The sequence below is a fragment of the Brachypodium distachyon genome, chromosome 1 (assembly GCF_000005505.3).
Source record: "Brachypodium distachyon strain Bd21 chromosome 1, Brachypodium_distachyon_v3.0, whole genome shotgun sequence".
NCBI classification, from domain to species: domain Eukaryota; kingdom Viridiplantae; phylum Streptophyta; class Magnoliopsida; order Poales; family Poaceae; genus Brachypodium; species Brachypodium distachyon.
In genome coordinates this window covers 48,706,880-48,728,314 of record NC_016131.3, presented here as the reverse complement: position 1 = coordinate 48,728,314, position 21,435 = coordinate 48,706,880, and the positions used below count along the sequence as shown (strand labels likewise).

At 43.0% G+C, this 21,435-nt stretch overlaps 2 protein-coding genes and 1 long non-coding RNA gene across 5 annotated transcripts; 2 read left to right on the top strand and 1 right to left on the bottom strand.

Moving 5' to 3' along the window:
* Positions 1 to 15: 15 nt before the first annotated feature.
* LOC100827602 (cytochrome P450 704C1) lies at positions 16 to 4,231 on the bottom strand. 3 transcript variants are annotated; one of them, XM_024457936.1, is made up of 6 exons: positions 3,336 to 4,231; positions 2,671 to 2,886; positions 2,104 to 2,412; positions 1,368 to 1,703; positions 635 to 835; positions 16 to 408 (listed from the first exon to the last, which is right to left on the bottom strand). In XM_024457936.1, the coding sequence occupies exons 1-6, from the start codon at positions 3,678 to 3,680 to the stop codon at positions 217 to 219; spliced, it is 1,599 nt and encodes a 532-aa protein (XP_024313704.1). In that variant the 5' UTR covers positions 3,681 to 4,231; the 3' UTR covers positions 16 to 216. The 3 variants fall into 3 exon arrangements, with proteins under 3 accessions (XP_024313704.1, XP_014755402.1, XP_024313705.1); XM_014899916.2 differs by having other exon boundaries at positions 2,104 to 2,388; XM_024457937.1 differs by having other exon boundaries at positions 268 to 404.
* LOC106865799 lies at positions 888 to 10,966 on the top strand. Its single transcript, XR_002962521.1, has 8 exons — positions 888 to 1,418; positions 1,516 to 1,628; positions 4,251 to 4,511; positions 4,608 to 7,012; positions 7,098 to 9,588; positions 9,667 to 9,819; positions 9,954 to 10,404; positions 10,552 to 10,966. It is a non-coding gene; the product is annotated as an uncharacterized LOC106865799 (long non-coding RNA).
* Positions 10,967 to 12,125: 1,159 nt separating this feature from the next.
* Positions 12,126 to 14,112, top strand: LOC112270562. Its single transcript, XM_024458263.1, has 3 exons — positions 12,126 to 12,367; positions 12,854 to 13,539; positions 13,903 to 14,112. The coding sequence occupies exons 1-3, from the start codon at positions 12,126 to 12,128 to the stop codon at positions 13,977 to 13,979; spliced, it is 1,005 nt and encodes a 334-aa protein (XP_024314031.1). The 3' UTR covers positions 13,980 to 14,112.
* Positions 14,113 to 21,435: the final 7,323 nt, after the last annotated feature.

Here is a 21,435-nt window from a genome sequence, read left to right as displayed (position 1 = left end):
AAAGTACAGATTATTTTCTTTCGGAATGGCAGCACGAGCATACATTGTCTCATATGTGACTTACTTTTACACTCCAAATTGACCCTTGCTAGTTGCTACTTTGTTGTTCTTATGCGAACATTTGACATTATTTTTACAACTTGTCGTAAAGAGTATCTGTTGGAAATGTACATATTTCAGTGTAGCAACAGAGGATCTAGTAGCTTGTTGAGATATTCAAGCTGAAATTTTACGGTGTTGTGCAAATAGATAAAGGCCTTTATCCATGTGGAGGGTAAACATTGTTTTGTATATTGGACCCTTGGATTCGTCTTCCAGTTTGAACCTGAAGAAATGTATCAGCGTAGCAGCCATGATTTTCATCTGCCTGTATGCAAATTCTTTCCCCAAGCAGATTCGGGGGCCTGCCTGATCATCAAAAGAAGTCTTGTTAAAAGAAAATGGTTGTCTAAATTCTGAAAGATAAATGAAATTAACTTGCTTGTGTTTATGACTTGAGTTGAGAACTGATGTTAATAACACATATAAAGTTGTATACAGTAGGATGTCGGTTACTTCTTGATGTTGCAGTAACCTTCTCACTTAGTAGGCCATCTAATGAAGTGGATGGATTATTTTTCCCACTAATACTTACGTTGAAAGATACAAACTTGTAAGGGCTTTCTTGCTGAAATACTCCATTTGCAAGCCATCTTTCAGGCCTGAATTCTTCGGCATCCTCACCCCAAAGGTATTTCATCCTTCCCATGGCGTAGATCATGTAGTTCATTCCATCCCCTTTTATCACTCTATAGCCATTAGGTAGCACATCATCTTCATCTGCCATCTTGCCATCCTGAAAGAGTGCCACAATTTTATGCATGGTAATGGCATTTTGGATAGTAAGTATATTTCTTCACAAACATGCAGAAGTTTTATATAGAATATCTCTAATGATTTAATAGAAGTTTAACATTATGGCGAGCAGTTTATTTCTGTCCAACTATTCAGGAGCAGTTATTCAACTCTTAGGTTTTTGGAACCTGTTCCTAAAACTACAATCCTACTCCCTTCTCGACTTATTTCTTTTTGTGGAAAAAGCTGGCACTAGCAGCCTAGCATAAAACTTCATACTGTTACCATAGATTCAGAGATTTGTCATGATTACTGTGTAGGATACCATACCGAGTCCTTACTCTATAGACTAGTCCAGGTTTTCAGTGTCGAGATTACTTAAATATTACACTAATACCCAATGTTACATCTTAGATCTTACATGTTAGTGGGTTATAATGTCAGATCCAAATTACAACAAATCATGTCTCATCTTATTTTAGTTGGATTCCACTCTACAAGGATTATCCTTTGAAGTTTGGAGTTATTCTTACCACTGGAACAGCAGGATACAGCCGAAGTGTCTCGGTTAAGGTAGCATGGAGGTAGTGCATCTTGTCAATGTCACCTTGTTCCAATCTTGCAGTGAAGGTTTCCATGTTATCTTCTTGCGCCCACTCAACAGATTCCTCGATTTCATAGGCAACCTTATCCTGCACCACGGGGTTCTTGCAGAGCATGTAGAAGAACCATGAAAGGGTATTTGCCGTGGTGTCTTTCCCAGCAATCAGGAAGCTGAGGACTATGTCACGCAGGTAACGATCATTCATCGTCTCAGGGTCCTCCTCACTTGCTAGTATGAATCTTGATAGTATGTCCTCTCTGGCTTTCTGCATGCATCATAAAGAGAAAACATAGAAGTAAAACATCATAGTATAAGTGCTTAGCCTACACCTTTATTTTGAATATTTTTCCTGTTACTTATAAGTGCCCAAATTCTGAAGTTCTTCCCAACTGGTGGAGCACATCGTAAATCATAATAGAGTATAGCATTTTGTAAATCATTACACCGTTAGAACTTGATGCCTTGTGGTATTTGTACTTCGACAAGTCCTGCCAAGTCTATGCTAGGATGTGCATTTGAAATTATTCAACGCCAAGATCTCATATTAAGATACCAAGTTAAATGTTATTCCTCAAGTTATTTTTGCACTTAATACTCGTGAGCCATTAGAAAAATGTGTTATATATGCTCAGACTGTAATGTAGATAGAGTGTCGTCGCCCTTACATGATCATGCCCATTCTTCATTTGCTCTCTCTTTTGATGGATCAACTGCATCACGAAGTCGTCGATTACCTGAATGCTCTTCTTGAGTTTGGCTTCTGATCCGATATTAAGATGCCGTTTTACTTGCCAGAACAGATCAACATAGCGATAGTAAACAAGAGAGCTTGCTTCATCGAACGCATTGCTGAATTGAATGCTAGACTCATCTGATCCAGATAGCGTGTTAAGCTCGAAACCAAGCCCAACTTTGAACATTGAATCCATTGTTGTTCGCATCAAAAGGTCCTGAGAAAATTTGCACCGCAGTGACTTGATTTACAGTTAGAAGGATTTAAATGAGAAGACCAAAACAACCATGCTGGTGGTCTCTTAAGTCTGAACTTTGGAGTTGAGCTTGTTCAAGTCTGGATTCAATTATTAATCCTTATATTTGTGTTGCTTATGGTCGGATGCCTTACTCTTTCTTAAATTAAAGTGCTAAATTAAAAGAGTGGAGGCAAAAGCTATAAATATGATCTTTGCACTTACTAATGTTCTCTTTTACATTGATTATAGTCATGGAAGTACCTGCAAGTTTATGGTAATTCTATCAGCTGTTGCATATGAGATCTTCTCTGCCAGTTTTGCAGCATTCATTCTGAAAACATCACTGCTGAAGTCACGTAGCACTTTGGTTGAGAATTCGTGGCTTGCTAACTTCCTCTGGTGTCGCCACTTCTCCCCATCTGTTGCAAAAATTCCATCCCCAAAGAGATCCTTCATTACTTGAGTGTTGAAAGCCCCCTGTGAAATAGACTCCAATGCCGTCAAAAAATTGTGCTCATAGACTCGATCTCTTTCTTGTAAGGTTAAACACTAACAATTCGAATAGCCTGAGGTTTGAGGTTCTGTTTTAGTTTACATGGCAATATGAATATAGCCATCCAGTGTTAAATAAAGATTGCTCTGTGTATTACTATGAGCTGTGGTACAATTAGATGATTTTGTGTGTGAACTTAATAACTGTCAGCTTCCTGTTACCTTGAAAATGCATGCTGTTATTAATCATATAATAGCAATTATAGCATGTAGTTAAAACTTAAAGAACTACTCAAAGTTTGATTTGATCATCCATTATATACATTTTAAGATTTGATCATTAGAATTTAGATGAACAATCTATCTACCAGACCAGCAAATTAATCCTTAAGAAAGGGAGCGGAGGAACAAATGAGATCAGCGTGGAGGATCACCTTACTGTATTTGCTGAAGTTGGTTTTGAGGAAATGTTCGATGACAACTGGGTCAGAGGTGAAGACCTCACTGTGCCCGGGATAGACTAGCCTGCCGGTGCGGTGCAGAAGCGCATATGACACATGTTCGTCGAAGAGCCTATCGAAGTTCTTGAGCTGACGGAGCACAGTCCCGACGAGCGGTGGCCGGTCCTGGACGCTCTGGACAAACTCTCTGATACAGAAGACGGCGAACGACGTGACAACGCCGAGGATATAGAGGGTGATTGTCAGCAAGGCTATGGTGAAAACTGAAACTAAGCACATTCCTGCGGATGCAGCGAGAGAAGAGATCTGGGGAGCCATTAGAGCTAGCTGCTAGTGCTTGCTGAGAGTACGCTTACCAATTGCATCTCATATCTATAATCTACGCACCCACTATATCTCTTTGGGTTTTGTCAATGCCCCTGTCTTCTAGACTAGACAGCGACATGAATGTTTCTATATTTTTGGGCTTCTGGACTGTCCTGTTGTGTAGAAAATAGACGATCGTGTGTTCAAACTATCCAAATGGCTTGGAAGAAAATTGTCTATGCACTGATCGGTTGTTCGAGCTCACATTTTATATCTGCAAATTCTAAGTTTGGCATGACTTCTATGTGAATCATTTGGCTTGAAACTTTCCAAGGAACCAAGTTTTCCCTATGCATATCTCACCTTTACCATATTATAGCTGCTGTCTCAGGTTGAAGAAGCTGATTGGGAAGACCGAGTGTAGAAGAATAATTTCCACTTTAGATTTAACGGAATTTAATGCTCAAAATACTGATATATGACACAAACATGTGGCCCCAGTGCTTAAACTCACATATAAGTTATAACGGTAATTTTGTTGCACATCTTTGCGGGCTAATTTTCTCTCAGAGATGTGCGCAGGGGTTGTTGTCTTGTATCTTTGGAATTCACTAAGCAGAAGGCATCCAACAGAGCAGTGACATGGCTGGTTCCGCGAGCATGAGTTCAGAAAATTGGATAGTGAAACTAAAATTATTTTTCAGTGGATTGGCGGTCATGGAGGTTGTAACTTGATAGCAACATCTGCAGGACATAGCAGTTAGACTCATCTGTTTGTACTCAGCAAATTGGATAGTGAACCTAAAATTATTGCTCTGGGAAACAGTTATTCAATTAATCCAGGTTGGTACTTCTGTACGTCACTTAACACCTTCACTTTGATGTCTTCTGATCTACTATCCGCACGAATTTCATGTTAACGGAAGTCTACCTGAACAGCATTCAAAACGTAAAACTTTGGGATTGACATCACATTAGTCTATGACTACTCATCGGGGATCGAATTCTGGTATTCACATTTACATGCACTGACACAATGTTTCAAGGTGGAAGCTTCCTGGTATTCATGGATATTTCTCTGGTTTCCTTCAATTAATTCACTCTCTTTCTTGCAAAGTTAAATAATATCAGTAGTCTGACTAACCTGAATGTAAATTCAAATTTAATTCTCTACCTGGTGACAGTAACATTTTACAACATTTCGAAAAGAGTACTGTTCTTTTGTTCATAACGTGCATATTTCAGTACAGCAACACAGGATCTAGTAGCTTGGATGTTCAAGCTGAAACTTTAAGGGGGTACGCAAATAGATGGAGGCCTTTATCCATGTGGAGAGTAAACATTGGTTTGTATGTTGGACCCTTGGATTCATCTTCCAGTTTGAACCTGAAGAAATGTAACAGGGCAGCAGCCACGATTTTCATCTGCCTGTGTGCAAATTCTTTCCCCAAGCAGATACGGGGTCCGGCCTGATCATTGGAAGAAGAATTGTTAAATGAAAATGTCTGTCTAAAGTAAGGAAATGAATCCATTGTTGTTCTCATCAAAAGGTCCTGAGGAAATGTTAATTGCATGACTTGATTTACAATGGAAAGGGTAGACATTAGGAGAACTACTAGGCTGGTCTCTGAATTATGCAGTTGAGCTTGTTCAAGTCAACCAGCTTTTGTAACAAGCATGCTACCTCAACTTCAAACTCAGATTCAAATTAATCCTTATTTTTATTTGCTGACTCAGAAATCTGAGTTATACATAGACCAATTCAGAAGTTTTTAGTGAAACCATGTTTGCTCCACTTTCTTTGCCCAGAATAGCTGGATAAATTTGGGTTTAGCTGTTTAGGTGTAGGATTTGTTTTTCTTCTCTCTTTTATAAATTAGACAAGCATAGACTAAACTACTAAAGCTACAAATATGATCTTAGCACTTGTAGTACAGTCTTTTATATTGATGATGATAATCATGGAAGTACCTGCATGTTTATGGTAATTCTACTAGCAGCTGCAGATGAGATCTTCTCTGACAGTTTTGCAGCATTCATTCTGAAAACAGTACTGCTGAAATCGCGTAGCACTTTGGTTGAGAATTCATGGCTTGCTAGCTTCCTCTGGTGTCGCCACTTCTCCCCATCCGTTGCAAAAATTCCATTCCCAAAGAGATTGTTCGCTATTTCAGTGTTGAACGCTCCCTGTGAAATAGGATCCAACATCATTCTGTACAGTTTTTTTGCTTCATTTTGTACACTTAGTTTATTCAATATAACCTCTTTTTTCAAATTTAAATTATATGATTATTCTGACTAACCCGTATGTAAATTCAAGGTTAGTCTTCTACCTTACGCAGAAAATTTTCTACCTGGTGACGTTCATTTGATTTATTTACATGGCATTATGTTGTACAGTTTTAGCTTTCAGTTAAATTAGGATTGCTCTGTTTATTGGAGGATGAACTGTTGGACCACTAGATTATTTTCTGTGTCAACTTAATATCTGTCAACAGAAAATGAAGGTTGCCTAATTACAATGTTGCCTTGAAAAAACAGTTATTGGATCAGATCATAGCATATTGCATATACTTAACATTTAACATGTTAGTCAAGTTTGAACTTTTGACCATCCTCTGTATAAATCTACCATGATCTAAACATGTGACATACAGCATGATGTATTACCATGTCACTCAGTGAGAAAGTTAGTGAGCAACAAAGATGATCAGCAAGAAAAATCACCTTGCTGTAGTTACTAAAGTTTGTCTTGAGGACATGCTCGATGACTCGGCAGGGTCGGCTGTTAAGATCTCACTGTGTCTGGGGTAGACTAGCCTGGTGGTGGGGTGCTTAAGCGCATACTTCACATGCTCGTCAAAGATCCTGTCAAAGTTTTTGAGCTGGCGGAACACGGTCCCGATGAGCGGTGGCCGGTCCTGTGCTCTATTAGCGAACTCTCTGATGCAGAAGACGGCAAAAGATAAGACAACGCCGAGAATGTATAGGGTGATGACCAGCAGGGCTATGGCAAAAGCTGAAACTAAGCATATCATTGTGGATGCAACAAGGGAGAAGAGCTGGGAAGCCATCAGAGTTAGCTGCTGCTGTCTGCTGAAAGTAGCTTACCATATCCTTCCTATATATAGTCTACGTACGCAACCACAATATTTGTTTCAGCCCGTCTTAGACTAGAACAGCAACATAATGTTTCTATACTTCAGGGTTTCTGGACAGGACAGTCTTGTGTCTTGGAAAATGGACAACCCTGTATTCAAACTATCCAGACAGCTCAGAAGAATGTCGCCTGCATGCTAAACGAGCATCAAGCGCAAAATTGATATCCGCAAATTCTGAATTTGGTAAGACTTTGTGTAGATCATTTTGACTTGAAGACTTCCCTAACAATCAAGTTCTGACTTTCATTATGTTACACTGTTGTTTCAGGAATTGGACGGAATTTATCCAGAATAGCTGTGTATATATGTCACTGACTCATGGCCCCCAGTGCTTGCTAGTCAGCCTCGCGTATAATAACTTTTTTTTCTTTGATAATTTTGTGATAGAAATGCACGCACATCATTGTTGAATCTTTGGGACTGACTTCCTTGGCTTGCTAGGTACCAGCAAAACAGAAGAGAAGCCTGGTAGAAGCAGTGACATAGCTGCCGGAGGTTGAGTTCCTGCCAACCCTGCCCACTGCCGTCGCCCCTAGGTCTCCACGCTCGGCCAATTCCTTCTCTGCCTCTTCACCAGCGAAGGAACGCGGCGGACGGGTGGATATAGATTGGATGGATATGTTCAGCTGTGGAAGCGGTGAGCCGCCGGAGTTTGAATTCTTGCCATCACCGCCCGCCGCTGTCGCCCCTAGGTCTGCACGGCCTACTGAATCCTTCTGTGTCTCTTCCCATGCGAATCCAGTGAAGAAACACGGCGGACGGGTGGATATAGATTGGATGGTATGTTCAATTGTGGAAGCGCTGAGCCGCCGGAGTTCGTATTCTTGCCATCACCGCCCTCTGCTGTCGCCCCTAGGTCTGCACGGCCTGCTGAATCTTTCTGCGTCTCTTCCCATGCGAATCCAGTGAAGAAACACGGAGCACGGGTGGATATAGATTGGATGGAGATGTTTAATGGTGGAAGCACTGAGCTGCCAGAGGTCGATTTCTCGTCCCCTGCCCGCTGTCGTCGCCCCTAAGTCTGCACGGCCCGCTGTTTCCTTGTGCGGCTCTTCGCCGGCGAATCCAGTGAAGAAACACAGCCCACTGGATATAGACTGGACTGCGATGTTCGAGACTGGAAGCACCAAGCTGCTGGAGACCAATCTCTCACCACCGGCACTCGAGGTCATCCTGCCAAGGTCTGCACGCTCTCACCCTTACTAGCCTGCTTACATGTTTGTTCTTTCTTCTCAATGCATTGTTTGTTTCTAAGTACGAGTTGGTTAATTTGGTCGTTCTTCTCCGTGCAAGTTTGTAGAGTGGATCCGAATTAACTAGAATAATCAACTGACCAATCAGTAGTCATCTCATGTTCCTATGTACGATGTTTAATTTGGTCTCGCTATGGCCATGAATATGGTGCATGCTGCCCTTCCTGCTTCTGATATGATATGTCGAACAATGCTCAGGTGGAGTGCAAAAGTGTGGAACTATGGGCTTATTATAGGGAGACTATAGGCCAGTTCTTTTTAGCTTTCTGAACCGGCTTCTCCAAGAAGCTGCCCTGCCCCAGCTTCCTGGAGAAGCTGCCATCTAAATTTGATTACGTTATCAAACTAGGTTGGCCTAAACTAGTTTGGAGGGCAGCTTATAGGAGAAGCCGGTTCTAGAAGCTGAAAAGAACGCAGCCTATGAATGTTGGGTTAATATAAATTGATGCAATTATTAATGACATGATACTTTGCACGATAAAGATGGAACGCAATGTGGCATATGTATGTTATGAAAATGATATATTCATCAACTTAATGTTATTTGTTTTGACTTTTGATGATATACTCTACAAAGTACAAAGCACCCTCTCTGGCATGATTTGGAAATATTGATATATGTGTGGCTTACCCTCTACCCTCGGCACTTGACCCGCACAGTTGCCTAGCCTAACCGTTGCAGGTTTGTTGAGTAGATGTGGTTTTCTGTCTCTAGTTCTTACTGCTTTCTCCGGCGAGGCGACAGAACTCTTGATTGCATATATTGTTCTTGCCAGTCCAAAGTCATTAACATCTGTACTCACTGCTATCCCAAAATATCGTATCTATGACCATGTCACTTCATTGCTCTTGCTCCTCTAATTAAACAATTTCTCTCTTTCCTCCTGTGTTCCTTTCAGTTCACTATAGTTATTGACTAATTTGAAGTCTCGCCTAGTCCTGGTCCAGCTCTTCTCCTGACCGTGTATACATCATTAATGTCTTCTAGAACCTGATACATAACCCTGAACTACTTTTCTTGCTTGCAACCCATGCTATTTATTTTGCAGATAACATCAACAATATTTTTGGGACAAAGATTACTTTGGTTCACACAATGGTATCGTGATGTTAGTTTCTCTGTCCTGACTTCAAGATTCAAAATTTCTATCTTGATCACACTAATTTGCCTTAGCTTAGTTAACAAAATTGGTTGCAACGCACTTGAAGGGCAACAAAATATTACCTTCAAATTATATATGGTGATATCGTGAATGTGACTCAATGGGGGTTTTGGGCAGGTTGTCGCGATTGCATTGTCAATGTTACATCTTAGATCTTACATGTAAGTGGGTATATGATGTCAGATCCAAATTACAACAAATCATGTCTCGCTTATTTTAGTTGGATTCCACTCTCTACAAGGATTATCCTTTGAAGTTTAGAGTTGTTCTTACCACTGGAACAGCAGGATATAGCCAAAGTGCCTCAGTTAACGTAGCATGGAGATTGTGCATCTTGTCAATGGTACCTTCTTTTAATGTTGCAGTGAAGGTTTCCATGTTATCTTCTTGCGCCCACTCAACAGATTCCTTGATTTCACAGGCAACTTATCCTGCACTACGGGGTTCTTACAGAGCATGTAGAAGAACAATGAAAGGGTATTTGCCATGGTGTCTTTCCCAGCAATCAGAAAGATGAGGACTATGTCAAGCAGGTAAAGATCATTCATCGTCTCAGAGTCCTCCTCACTTGCAGGTTTGTTGAGTAGATGTGATTTTCCATCTCTAGTTCTTACTTCTTATGCTCTCTCCGGCGAGGCAACAGCACTCTTGCACAACATACCCCTGAACTACTTTTCTTGGTTGCAATCCATGCTATTTATTTTGCAGATAACAATTAACAATATTTTTGGAGCAAAGATTACTTAGGTGCACACAACGGAATCTTGATGTTTAGTTTCTCTGTCCTGACTTGAAGATTGGAAATTTCTCTCTTGATGGAACTAATTTGCCTTAGCTTAGTTAACAAAATTGGTTGCAACTCACTCGAAGGGCAACAAAATATTACTCCCTCCGTTTCATAATTCTTGTCTCAAATTTGCCAAAAAATGGATGTATCTATTCCTAAAAAGTGTCTACATATATGTAATATTTCGACAAGAATTATAAAACGGAGGGAGTACCTTCAAATTATTTGTTGGTATTGTGAATGTGACAGAATGGGGCTTTTGGGCAGGTTGCCGCGATTGCATTATTTGTTGGTATTGTGAATGTGACAGAATGGGGCTTCTGGGCAGGTTGCCACGATTGCATTGTCAATGTTACATCTTAGATATTACATGTAAGTCGGTATATAATGTCAGATCCAAGTTACAACAAATCGTGTCTCATCTTATTTTAGTTGGATTCCACTCACGCTGTATGTTTCAAAAAGAAAGTTATGCATCATCCTTAAGCTGTGATTTTCTCTTTGTGTTCCTATCGTCAGTACTGGGCAGGTCTGCAGAGTCATCAGCACCGTCAGCAAGAGATGAGGGATGGAGCGACTTGCCTCATGCACTTGACTGTGCTGCTGCTACGAAGAATTCGAGGAGCCTGCTCAGTTTGCACCTGAGCAGTTCAGTTTGCAGAGGATAGGTCCTCTGCTTTACTTCCCTGTAAGCACTGAATTGTTATGTTTCCTTTCTTGGAATGGAAAATGGATGGTAGCCCTAATTCGGAAAAGAGTTGGATTCCACTCTACAAGGATTATCCTTTGAAGTTTGGAGTTATTCTAGAGACTCTCATAGAGATAAGAGTTTAGTAGCCCTTACGTGATCACTTCCATTCTTCATTTTCCCACTCTTTTGATGGATCAACTGCATCACAAAGTTGTCGATTATCTGAAATCTGAATTCTCCTCTTGAGTTTGGCTTCTGACCCGATATTAAAATACCTTTTAGTTTCCAGAATAGATCGATATACCGATAGTAAACCAGAGAATTTGCCTCATCGAATGCCTTGCTGAATTCAATGCTAGATTCATGTGATCCATATAGTGTATTAAGCTCGAAACCCCACTTCAGATTGAATCCATTGTTCTCATCGAAAGGTCCCAAGGAAATGTTAATTTTAGTTGTTGTCACGAGTTTTACTTACTAGCGAAGATAAATGTCACGGGTACTCTGAAGGGAATAGTTACGCAATTAATATTAATTGGCTCCGCAGGTCCTTCAAAAAGATGTACTTAAGATCTTGACAAAAATGTGTAAATATTTGATTGTAGTTCTTCTATTTAAAGTAACATATGGTACTTAGAAATACATGGAATGTCATTATCAGAGTTGCTACAGCATGTTTTTTTTGCGGTGCTCAATCCTTTAAATACCGAGTTGAAATATCTCCTTGTTATGGTATAGGTGGCGCTTACCAGTTATAACCATTGAGCATTTTACAACAAAACCATGCTATCGTCCACTATTGTCCGATCATAGAAGGAGATAAAAATCTTTTCTAAAGAGATAATTGGTGGTCCTCAAAGAAGACCAAAGAGAGGAAGAAGTAGTTTGATACATATCTTCAAGTGTATCATTTTATTTTGTTGTTCCGTTGCAACACACACGGACATTTCAGCTATATTATTAAAAAGAAGATTGAGAAAAATAATCGAAAGTCCGCACTTTTCCCTCTTATGAAATTTTACACGAAATTAGCACTAATCCCTCCGATGAAAAAATTAAGTTGTGGCCTGGTGGGCTTAGCGAGTTAAGTTGTGGCCTTATGGGCTGTAACCTTATTGGGCTCAGTGACTTACGTTGTGGCCTTGTGGGCTTAGCAAGCACTACGCGAGAGATGGACATAGAAAAAGCATAGGTTGGGCTAGGTCTGGCAGGAAGGCTATAAAAACCCTCTCAAAAAGGAATGAAAAATTGTTCATCCCACCAGCGCCGCTGAAACCTGATTTCTTGCTACCACATCCCCCTGCAGTCGCTCTAACCCTAGGTCTCGAAGCTCTGCCAATTCCCTCTCCACCTCTTCGCCGGTGAATCCAGTGAAGAAAACGCGGTCCACGACTGGGATTGGATGGGCTTGTTCAATGGTGGAAGCGCTGAGCCATCGAAGGTGGATCTCTCACCACCACCGCGCACCACGGTCGCCCCTAGGTCTTCACAGCCCACTGAATCCTTCTCTGCCTCTTTGCCGGCAAATCCATTGAAGAAGCGTGGCTCGCTGGATATAGACCAGATTGATGTGTTGGAGACTGGAAGCACAAAGCTGCCGGAGATAAATCTCTTGCCACCGGCACCCGAGGTCATCGTGCCAAGGTATGCACGCTCTCACCCTTACTACCCTGCTTGTGAATGTGATAGAATGGGGGGGGGGGGGGGTTTGGGCAGGTTGTCACGGTTGCATTGTCAAACTCAAGAGATTTCATAAAAAAATATAGAAAGTTTGCTTGATAAACAGCTAAAGCCTAACTTTTTTTTTGTCTTACTCCACACACTTTCTTTGGATCCTAATGGTACCCTATGGATGAACGGGACCATTAAAGGTTGCCACTATGCTTTTATACGAAACATCAAGTTGTTGGTTGTATTGGTGCAACTTATAGTGATTGAAATAGGGCTAGTTCATTATCCATCTTTTAGTGGATAATTAAATGTCTAATTGAATGAACATCTTTGTTTGCCATAGGGTGCAGTACGGTAGTCAGAGCCTATGTGCTTTGCTGCATGTCTAACCATTTACTAATTAGTATGTTTTTATGATGTTTGATTTTTCAATTCTAATCTATCATTCTTGTGTGACAGAGAAGTTGTTGTCACGGATAGGCCCTCAAAGAAAATCTGCCACGCTTCGGGCTCTTCCTCAGCCTCATCTGCCCGACATGTTTGGGCAGACCTTACTGGCATCCTGCTTCAGGAAATCATGTTTCTCTTTAGCTCATTCCATGACATCCTGGCTGTAACTGGCACCTGCCGCTCTTGGCGCGCTGCAGTCTCTTCCTTCCCATCCGTAAACACCTTCACCATCCCACCTCTCCACCTCAAACCAGGTATTCGTTATGCTTATAGGCACACCGGCTGCATGCACAACCCTTTATCAAACTACAAATGGAAGCTTGTTGATCCTGCAAAGACAAACTTATCTCTATGCCGTTCAGCGCCCCAGAATACTCCAACCTACATTCGCTATTTGGGCTGCTCATATGGGCATCTTATCTTCTCCAATGTGCACTTCCTCCTTGTTGATGTGTACACCTGTACTAAGGTGAAGGCCCCCAAACTCCAAGCTAACAGCAATAATGAAGTCTACTATGGCATCCTTTTAGCCCCACTCGGTTCACCCAACTCAAGCCTCCTCCTTTTCTCAAGAACGTCCATGTTCCAGTGGAAGGTTGGAACGAACTCTTGGACGGAGTATCCTCTTGTTGCTCCGTCCACGAGATCGTTCAAATATGATGGACGGAGAATTCTTCAGATTGTGTTTTTAAAAGGTCAGATGTTTGCCATTGACTCTCTTCACGGGCTCAATACTATATCCTTGGAACCTCAGCTCAGCATGCGGGAAGTAGTAGTTTCGTGGGGAAGGGACGTGGTTTTCCATTATGATCCATGGTTGGTGGTTTGTGGTTACACTCATAACAATCAACCATCCGTTTCAAGTCCTCCGTCTCAACTTTTCAACCGAACCAGCTAAGTGTATGAGGATAGAGAAGTTGGAAAATTGGGCTCTCTTTCTTAGCCTTGATAGGAGATGCCCTACATTTTCTTGCATGAGTCCTGAAAGATGGGGCGGAAAGTGTAACTGCATTTACATTCCGAATGCATCCGAAGGTTCTGATAAACTTTGGATTCAGGTACAGCTAGATCAGAGGGTTCCAAGCACAACTCGTTCTATTTCAGACAGTTTGCATGGCATAAGCAACCAGCTTGAGAGCCTGTGGGTGCTCCCTAGTTTGGTGTACGGTGTTGGTCAGTGAATGGTATTCCTCGCGGAGTTTTGGCTGGTCTTGTGCGTGCCCTGTCAATTTATGTTTTTCTGATTTAGCTAGCCGTTGCGTTTGTTTCATGACTTGTGTATTACAGAGTATATTTGTGTTGAACTCCAGCCGGTGATGTACTGAACAAGTAAATTACTTTCTGGATATGACGGTTTTAAATCTGATACTTTGCTCATATATATGTGCCATGAACCCTCTTGTTTATTTTTCTTCGTTATTGTTGTTCAATCCTTCGCTTAATGGAAGGCATAGTTCTGTGGAGTGGTAGTTTAGTTCATAATTAAGGAAAGAAATACTGTCAGCTTGCATTGTGATGCGGTCCGGTAATAGTGAACCAATTGTTGTACAACTGCCCAGGTTCAGGCACCTCCTTGACTCCATTCTGGACATCGTATCCTTTTTTTTTATTGAGAAAAGGACATTGTAACCTTATGGGCGGATCAACCAGGGCCATGGCCTGGGTCCTAGAAATATTTGGTCCTGGTCAGCCCACCCTAAGGCCACTCAGTCCTCGAAATACAGCCCACTTAAATCAGCCCAATAACAGCGTGGAGAGCAGTCAAGGTCCAAGCAAGGTGATCCATCAAACAGAAACTAGATGATACCTCGCGCGTTGCTGCGGAACAACACAATGTATAACCTGATTTATAGCTTTGATAGCTGAGAGGAGAATTCAATTGTCCATCTGCTCTTATCGCTGTACACTACTCAGAAAATAAAGCACGTATAGCATAGCATTCAACTATAAACGATGGCAATTGGTAGAAGCATAATGGCACAGGTATCCTGCTCTACTAGGACAAAAATATAGCTAGCACAGATACGAATAAATATCCCTATCAATGCAAACTACACAACACTAGTGCATAAGTATTTAAAGTAAGTAATGTAATGGGAATTTATGATCAAAGTGAATTTGCGTTTGTCACAGTCGTTTGAGTTACACTCTTCACCAAACACACGTTGCTCTCCGGATAAACTAAACAAAGCAAACATACATACATATGAACACACAAAACACTACAAGGAAAATTATGCCACGATGCAATGCAACATGTGAATGAGTTGGTAGGTATTTCTTTAACAAAAGGGATTTCAGTTTTACATAACTCACAGGTTTTAATCTCTGATCCAAAAGGATTTAGCAATAAAAGTCTATTACACTGGTTTAAAAGTAAGGTTCTAAAATAAGGGTTTTAAAAGCAGAGAACAAGGTTTTATAAGAAACCAACAATAAAATATTTAAACTATTACTCCTCTGGTCCTACTGGACAGAGGACATCAAAACATAATTTTTAGAGTTGGTTGCATGCAAAAAGGATTTTTAAATCAAAAGATATGAATTAAATGGTATTAAAAGCCTTTCTGCAATTTGACTGGGTTTAGATTATTCAAATTTAAAATTACACTATGCCAAAAGATTCGACAAGCCGAGAGGATTTCAAAAAGGTGCAGAACACTAAATTTGGCCTAACAGAATAAAAGTTATGAGCATTTGAAGTTCTAGAGGTTTTTCTGCAAGATTGCCATTTAAAATCGGCCGGGGAAAATGTTATAAAAGTGATGACACGTGGCAGCTTTGGTACCGGTTCGGGTTGAGTTAAAACATGGGCCGTTGGATTTAAAGAGAGATGGACGGTCCGGATTTGAACTTACCGGTTCGGTAAGTCGTCTAATCCTAGCCCTAGGATTTGGATCGGACGGCTGAGGATGGGCCGGGGCTTACCGGCGCTAGGGTTTCTTCTCCGGCGAGCTTGACGCCGGCGGGGGCTCGGGAAGTGGCGGCGCGGGCGGCTCTGGGGGTCTCCAGGCTCCGGGAGAAGGTGGGGAAGACGCGGCTCGCTTTGGTGAGGCTCCTCGTGGCCACGGTTTGCTTCGGGGGCGGCGGAGTCGACGCCTAGGTCAACCGGGAGATGGCGGCGGCGGCGGCGGAGCTTCGGGTCTCCGGTGACAGGGAGCTAGAGAGCACCAAACGAGAAGTGACCTGTGTCAAAACGTGCGCGAGGGAGAGAGGAACGAGGTAGGGTAGGTGGCGTTGGCTTCTGGCCTTTCGGTTGCCGGCGACGAGCTTGAGACGGCAGAGGCAGTGGCGCGCGGCGGTGAGAAATTACGGCAGCCTGACGGCGAAATCGAGAGAGGACCGAGAGGGGAAAGATAGACGGAGGCCGCGGCTTTATAATGACGCGAATAGAAGGTTGCGAGGATCACGGATTTGATGGAAATCGGCGGAGACGGCGCGGCGGAAACTCTGGGTGTGATCTCCGGCGCCTGCCCGTTGGGGACAAAGGCCCTGACAGGTGGGGTCCACCTGTCAGTGGCTGTTCGGGCGCGCGCGCGCTGCGGGGCTTGCTGGGCAGCGGGCGCGCGAGGGTAAGTGGGCCGGCCCAGTTGGGTCGGTCCGGTTCCTTTTTTTTTGTTCTTTTCTTTTTCCTTTTTTCCTTTTTCTATTTTTTTATAACTTTTGATTTTGAACTCCAAATCATACCAAATAAATTCCAGAAAATTTGTAAAATCAAATGGGGACTTATAACAAATGCTTTAGCTTTAGCTTCTGGGACTTGATTTACTTCAAAATAAAATATATAAAAATAATTTTGCTTCTATAATTGCCTTTAGGGCTTTATAACAATTAAAATAAAATAGTTTTTCAACTCCAATTTAAATACCAAAAATTATGGGGGTAGCTCATTTATGAAATAAACCCCTTTTTATGATCAAAACCCTATTGGGTTTAAAATCCAGTTTGCAAAAGGAAGATGTAAGCCGGATTTAAAATAAGGAAGGCTTTGAAAAGGGATTCAAAAATTCAAAACAAAGTTTTGAAGAAGGCCAAAATGCATAGGTGGCATGATGCTTATGAATGCAAATGCATGATGAAAAGTTTGTAAATTTGGGATGTTACAGACCTAACCCCCTTAAGATGAATCTCGTCCCCGAGATTCTGGTTGGCTAGCAAAGAGGTGTGGGTGGTTTTCTCGGAGATCCTCCTCACGTCCCAAGTAGCTTCTTCCTCGGTGTGGTGATCTCACTGAACTTTGCAGAACTTGATAGTCTTGGAGCGGGTATGTTTCTCTGTTGTATCCAAGATTCTGATTGGTTTCTCCTCATAGGTGAGGTCACTCTGTATCTGGACTTCCTCAAGCAGAATCGTGTCCCTCAACGGTGTGGCGGCCATCTCGGGGTGACATTTCTTTAGTAGCAAAACATGGAAAACGTTGTGAACGCTTTCCAAGGCTTCCGGTAACTCCAACTTGTAGGCTACCTCTCCTTGGCGTGACAAGATCTTGAAAGGTCCAATGAAACGGGGTGCTAGTTTTCCTTTTATTCCAAATCTCTTAACTCCGCGTATGGGTGATACTCTTAGATACGCTCTGTCGTTAACCTCGTAGGTAACTTCCCTACGCTTGAAATCTGCATAGCTCTTCTGCCTCGACTGAGCTACCTTTAGTCTGTCTCGAATCAGCCTAACCTTTTCCTCTGCATCCTTTATCAGGTCAGGACCGAACAAACTGCGGTCCCCTACTCCATCCCATAGCAATGGTGTTCTGCATTTCTTGCCGTATAGTGCTTCAAACGGTGACATTCCAATGCTGGCTTGGAAACTGTTGTTGTATGAGAATTCTGCATAAGGTAGGTTGTCGTCCCAACTAGAACCATAATCCAGAGCGCAAGCTCTCAACATATCCTCAAGGATCTGATTTACTCTTTCAGTCTGTCCATCCGTCTGCGGATGAAATGCGGTGCTCAATTCTAGCCTCGTGCCTAGAGACTCATGTAATTGCCCCCAAAATCTTGAGGTAAACCAGGTACCACTGTCTGAAACTATTTCCTTGGGCACTCCGTGCAAACACACAATTCTTGACATATAGCGCTTCGCTAACTGAGCACTTGTATAAATGGTCTTTACCGGTATGAAATGGGCAACCTTGGTCAAACGATCAACCACTACCCATATTGAGTCATGCCCTGATCTGGTTCTCGGTAATCCCGTGATAAAATCCATGCCTATTTTATCCCATTTCCAGTCTGGCACGGGTAACGGTTGTAGCAGTCCAACTGGCTTCTGGTGTTCAGCTTTAACCTTGTTACATACATCGCACAAAGTGATATACTCAGCGATGTCACGCTTTAATCCGGACCACCAAATTTTTTCTTTCAAATCCATGTACATCTTTGTGTTCCTAGGGTGAATGGAATACGATGAATCATGGGCCTCTTGAAATATCAGTTTTCTGATCTCAGGATCCTGTGGTACACAAATACGTTTCTCAAACCATATAGTGTCTTGGCCATCCTCATGAAAACCTTTTGCCCTGTTTTCAGTCATCTTGACCTTTATCTGTTCAATATCTGCATCAGTTTTCTGAGATTCTCTGATTCTGTCCAACAACGTGGGTTGTACCTCCAAGCTGGCAAGATAACCTTTTGGTACAATTTCTAATCTAAGCTCCTTGAATTGCTCGCACAATTCTGGTGGTAGTTCTCCAGCTGTAAGTCCATTCACGTAGCCCTTGCGGCTCAATGCATCGGCTACTAGGTTAGCCCTTCCCGGATGATATTGCAAATTCAGATTTTAATCCTTAATCAATTCCAACCATCTTCTCTGCCTCAGGTTCAACCCCTTCTGAGTGAATATGTATTTCAGGCTCTTGTGATCCGTAAACAATTCACAATGTTTGCCCATCAGGTAGTGTCTCCAGGTCTTCAAGGCGTGCAGTACCGATGCCAATTCCAAGTCATGTGTGGGGTAGTTCCCTTCATGGTTCTTTAGTTGTCGCAAAGTGTACGCTACAACTCTTCCTCCTTGCATCAAAACTCCTCCCAAACCTTGACGTGAAGCGTCACAATAAACTTGGAAATCTTCTTGCAGATTGGGTAAACAAGGATGGTTGCAGACACTAGTCTCTTCTTCAACTCTTGAAAACTTTCTTCGCAATTGTCAGTCCACACAAATTTATTTTCCTTCTTCAGAAGATCTGTCATGGGTCTTGCTATCTTGGAAAAATTCTCAATGAATCTCCTGTAGTAGCCAGGAAGTCCCAGAAAACTGCAAATATCTCCGATGTTCCTAGGAGACTCCCATTCTGTCACCGCTGCTACCTTAGCTGGGTCGACAGCTACTCCTGCTCCCGACACTATGTGTCCTAGGAAACTGACTTCTGACAACCAAAAGTCACACTTGCTGAACTTGGCATACAACTTGTGCACCCTCAGCTTCTCCAAAATCAAGCACAGATGCTGCTCATGTTCTTCTTTGCTCTTGGAAAAAATCAGGATATCATCGATGAACACTACTATAAACTTGTCCAAATATTCCATGAATACCTTGTTCATCATATTCATGAAATATGCTGGTGCATTGGTCAATCCAAATGGCATCACTGTATACTCATACAAGCCATACCTTGTGGTGAAGGCTGTTTTGGGTATTTCCGCTTCTCGGATCTTCAACTGGAAATACCCTGACCGCAGATCGATCTTTGAGAACACACAAGCTCCTTTCAACTGATTGAAAATATCATTGATTATAGGTAAGGGGTACTTATTCTTTATCGTCACCTCATTCAGTGAGCGATAATCAATGCACATTCGTTGGCTCTTGTCCTTCTTCTCCACAAACAAAACGGGTGCTCCCCATGGTGATGAACTGGGGCGAATGAAACCTTTGGACATTTGTTCTGCAAGTTGTTTCTTCATCTCCTTTAACTCATCCACATCCATCTTATAGGGTCTCTTGGCTATGGGTCCACTTCCAGGCATTAACTCAATGAGAAACTCCACATCTCGGTCTGGTGGCATGCCTGGTAACTCCTCTAGGAAAACATCCGGGTTTTCTTTCACTATGGCTACATCCTCCATGCTAACCCCCTTAAGAGAATTTACCTTAGGTCTCTTAAGTTCCATAGTAGACTTGAAGCGGATTCGCTTCTTCTCAAGGGTTGTGAGTGTAATTGTTCTCTTGGCACAGTCTACCGGTCCTTCATATAAGGTCATCCAGTCCATTCCTAGAATTATGTCTAGACCTCGGGAATCCAACACAATAAGGTCAGAGGGAAAAGTGTGTTTCCCAATCTCTAGGGGTAACCGGCGGCATCCTTGAGTCGCTACCATTTGTCCTCCAGATGAACTTACTCTCATAGGGTTCCTTAGGGTGTTTGTAGGTATCTTATTCTCATTCACAAACATTCTAGATATGAATGAATGTGATGCACTCGTGTCAAAGAGTACGAGTGCTTGGAAAGAATTCACGCGGAATAATGTACCAATCACAATGCCCGGCTCCGTGATTTCCTCTACACTGACATGGTTCACATGACCTTCCTGGAACGGGGTGGGCTTGACTCCATTCCCTTCGAACCTCTCCGGGCAACCATTCGAGTAGTGCCCCATCTTGTGGCACTTGAAACATTCCACTTGACTCAGGTCAAACTGGGTGAAGTCGCCATTCTGATTCTGTTCGTTGTTGTTCCCACTGCCCTGACTGTCGCAGCACGGGGCTTTGACACCGGGGGTGCGCGGGCACCTTTTAGGTTCGGTAGTGGGCTACGGGGATCGCCCCGGCAATCGCCGGCGAGGCCAATGCGAGGTACAGGGAGCAATGGACACATGCGCGCACGTTTTTACCCAAGTTCGGGCCACCCGGAGGTGTAAAACCCTACGTCCTGCTTGTCTGAGCTCGTATTATCGGAAGATTGAGTGTTTACAAGTTGCCGTGGGAGGGTCCCCGGGTGCTCTCTTTTTGGCTAAGTACTACTTACTACTTTGAGCTACTGCTAGTGCAGAACTACGAGTTGGTCCAGCCAACGAGAAAAAACGAACCAACCAACCTAACCTCCTTGACCGTTGGCAGGGGTCCTCCTCTTATAACCAAGGGGATACCACAGGCGTCACGGTGCATGGATTACAAGTGGCGAGCAGGGAGCTTGGGCAGCTCCTCCTCGGTGCGCTGGCAGACATGCAAGAGCGCCAGCCCCGCGACTAGGGGCCTAATACCCTATAAACTAGTTCTGGACAGCCACTGTTTGCCTGACTAGACGGATAACTCCCCTTCTGTCGGCTAAATGTGCCGTGCACCTCACTCCTTGTCCTGGCAACCCTGCACACCGGGCGCCTGCCGCGCGCCCACGTGGCGCTGTTGCTCCGTTCGGTCGGCCCCGCCCTCACGGCGGAAACCTGTGCCCGGGAACGCCTCCTCCCGGCAAGTTACCTTCCGGGAAGCGCCCGGGCGAGATCACTCCCCGAAGCCCCGCTAGCCCTGCCAGGCTGGTAGCTTGCCGGGCAGCCTGCACGTTGCCGTCCGGGGTGAGACCCTCCCGGGAAGCAGGCGAGGCGACCCGCACGTCGTACAACGGTGGTACCCCGGGTGCCACTGGTGCGACAGTAGCCCCC

Coding starts and splice junctions, on each gene's coding strand:
- LOC100827602 (XM_024457936.1), bottom strand. CDS start 3,680: ATGGCTCCCCAGATCTCTTCTCTCGCTGCATCCGCAGGAATGTGCTTA. Junction 1,704..2,103: donor TGAAGAATGGGCATGATCAT/GTAAGGGCGACG, acceptor TGATGCATGCAG/AAAGCCAGAGAGGACATACT. Junction 409..634: donor ACAAGTTTGTATCTTTCAAC/GTAAGTATTAGT, acceptor TTTGATGATCAG/GCAGGCCCCCGAATCTGCTT.
- LOC112270562 (XM_024458263.1), top strand. CDS start 12,126: ATGGGCTTGTTCAATGGTGGAAGCGCTGAGCCATCGAAGGTGGATCTC. Junction 12,368..12,853: donor CCCGAGGTCATCGTGCCAAG/GTATGCACGCTC, acceptor CTTGTGTGACAG/AGAAGTTGTTGTCACGGATA. Junction 13,540..13,902: donor TCAGATTGTGTTTTTAAAAG/GTCAGATGTTTG, acceptor CTTTGGATTCAG/GTACAGCTAGATCAGAGGGT.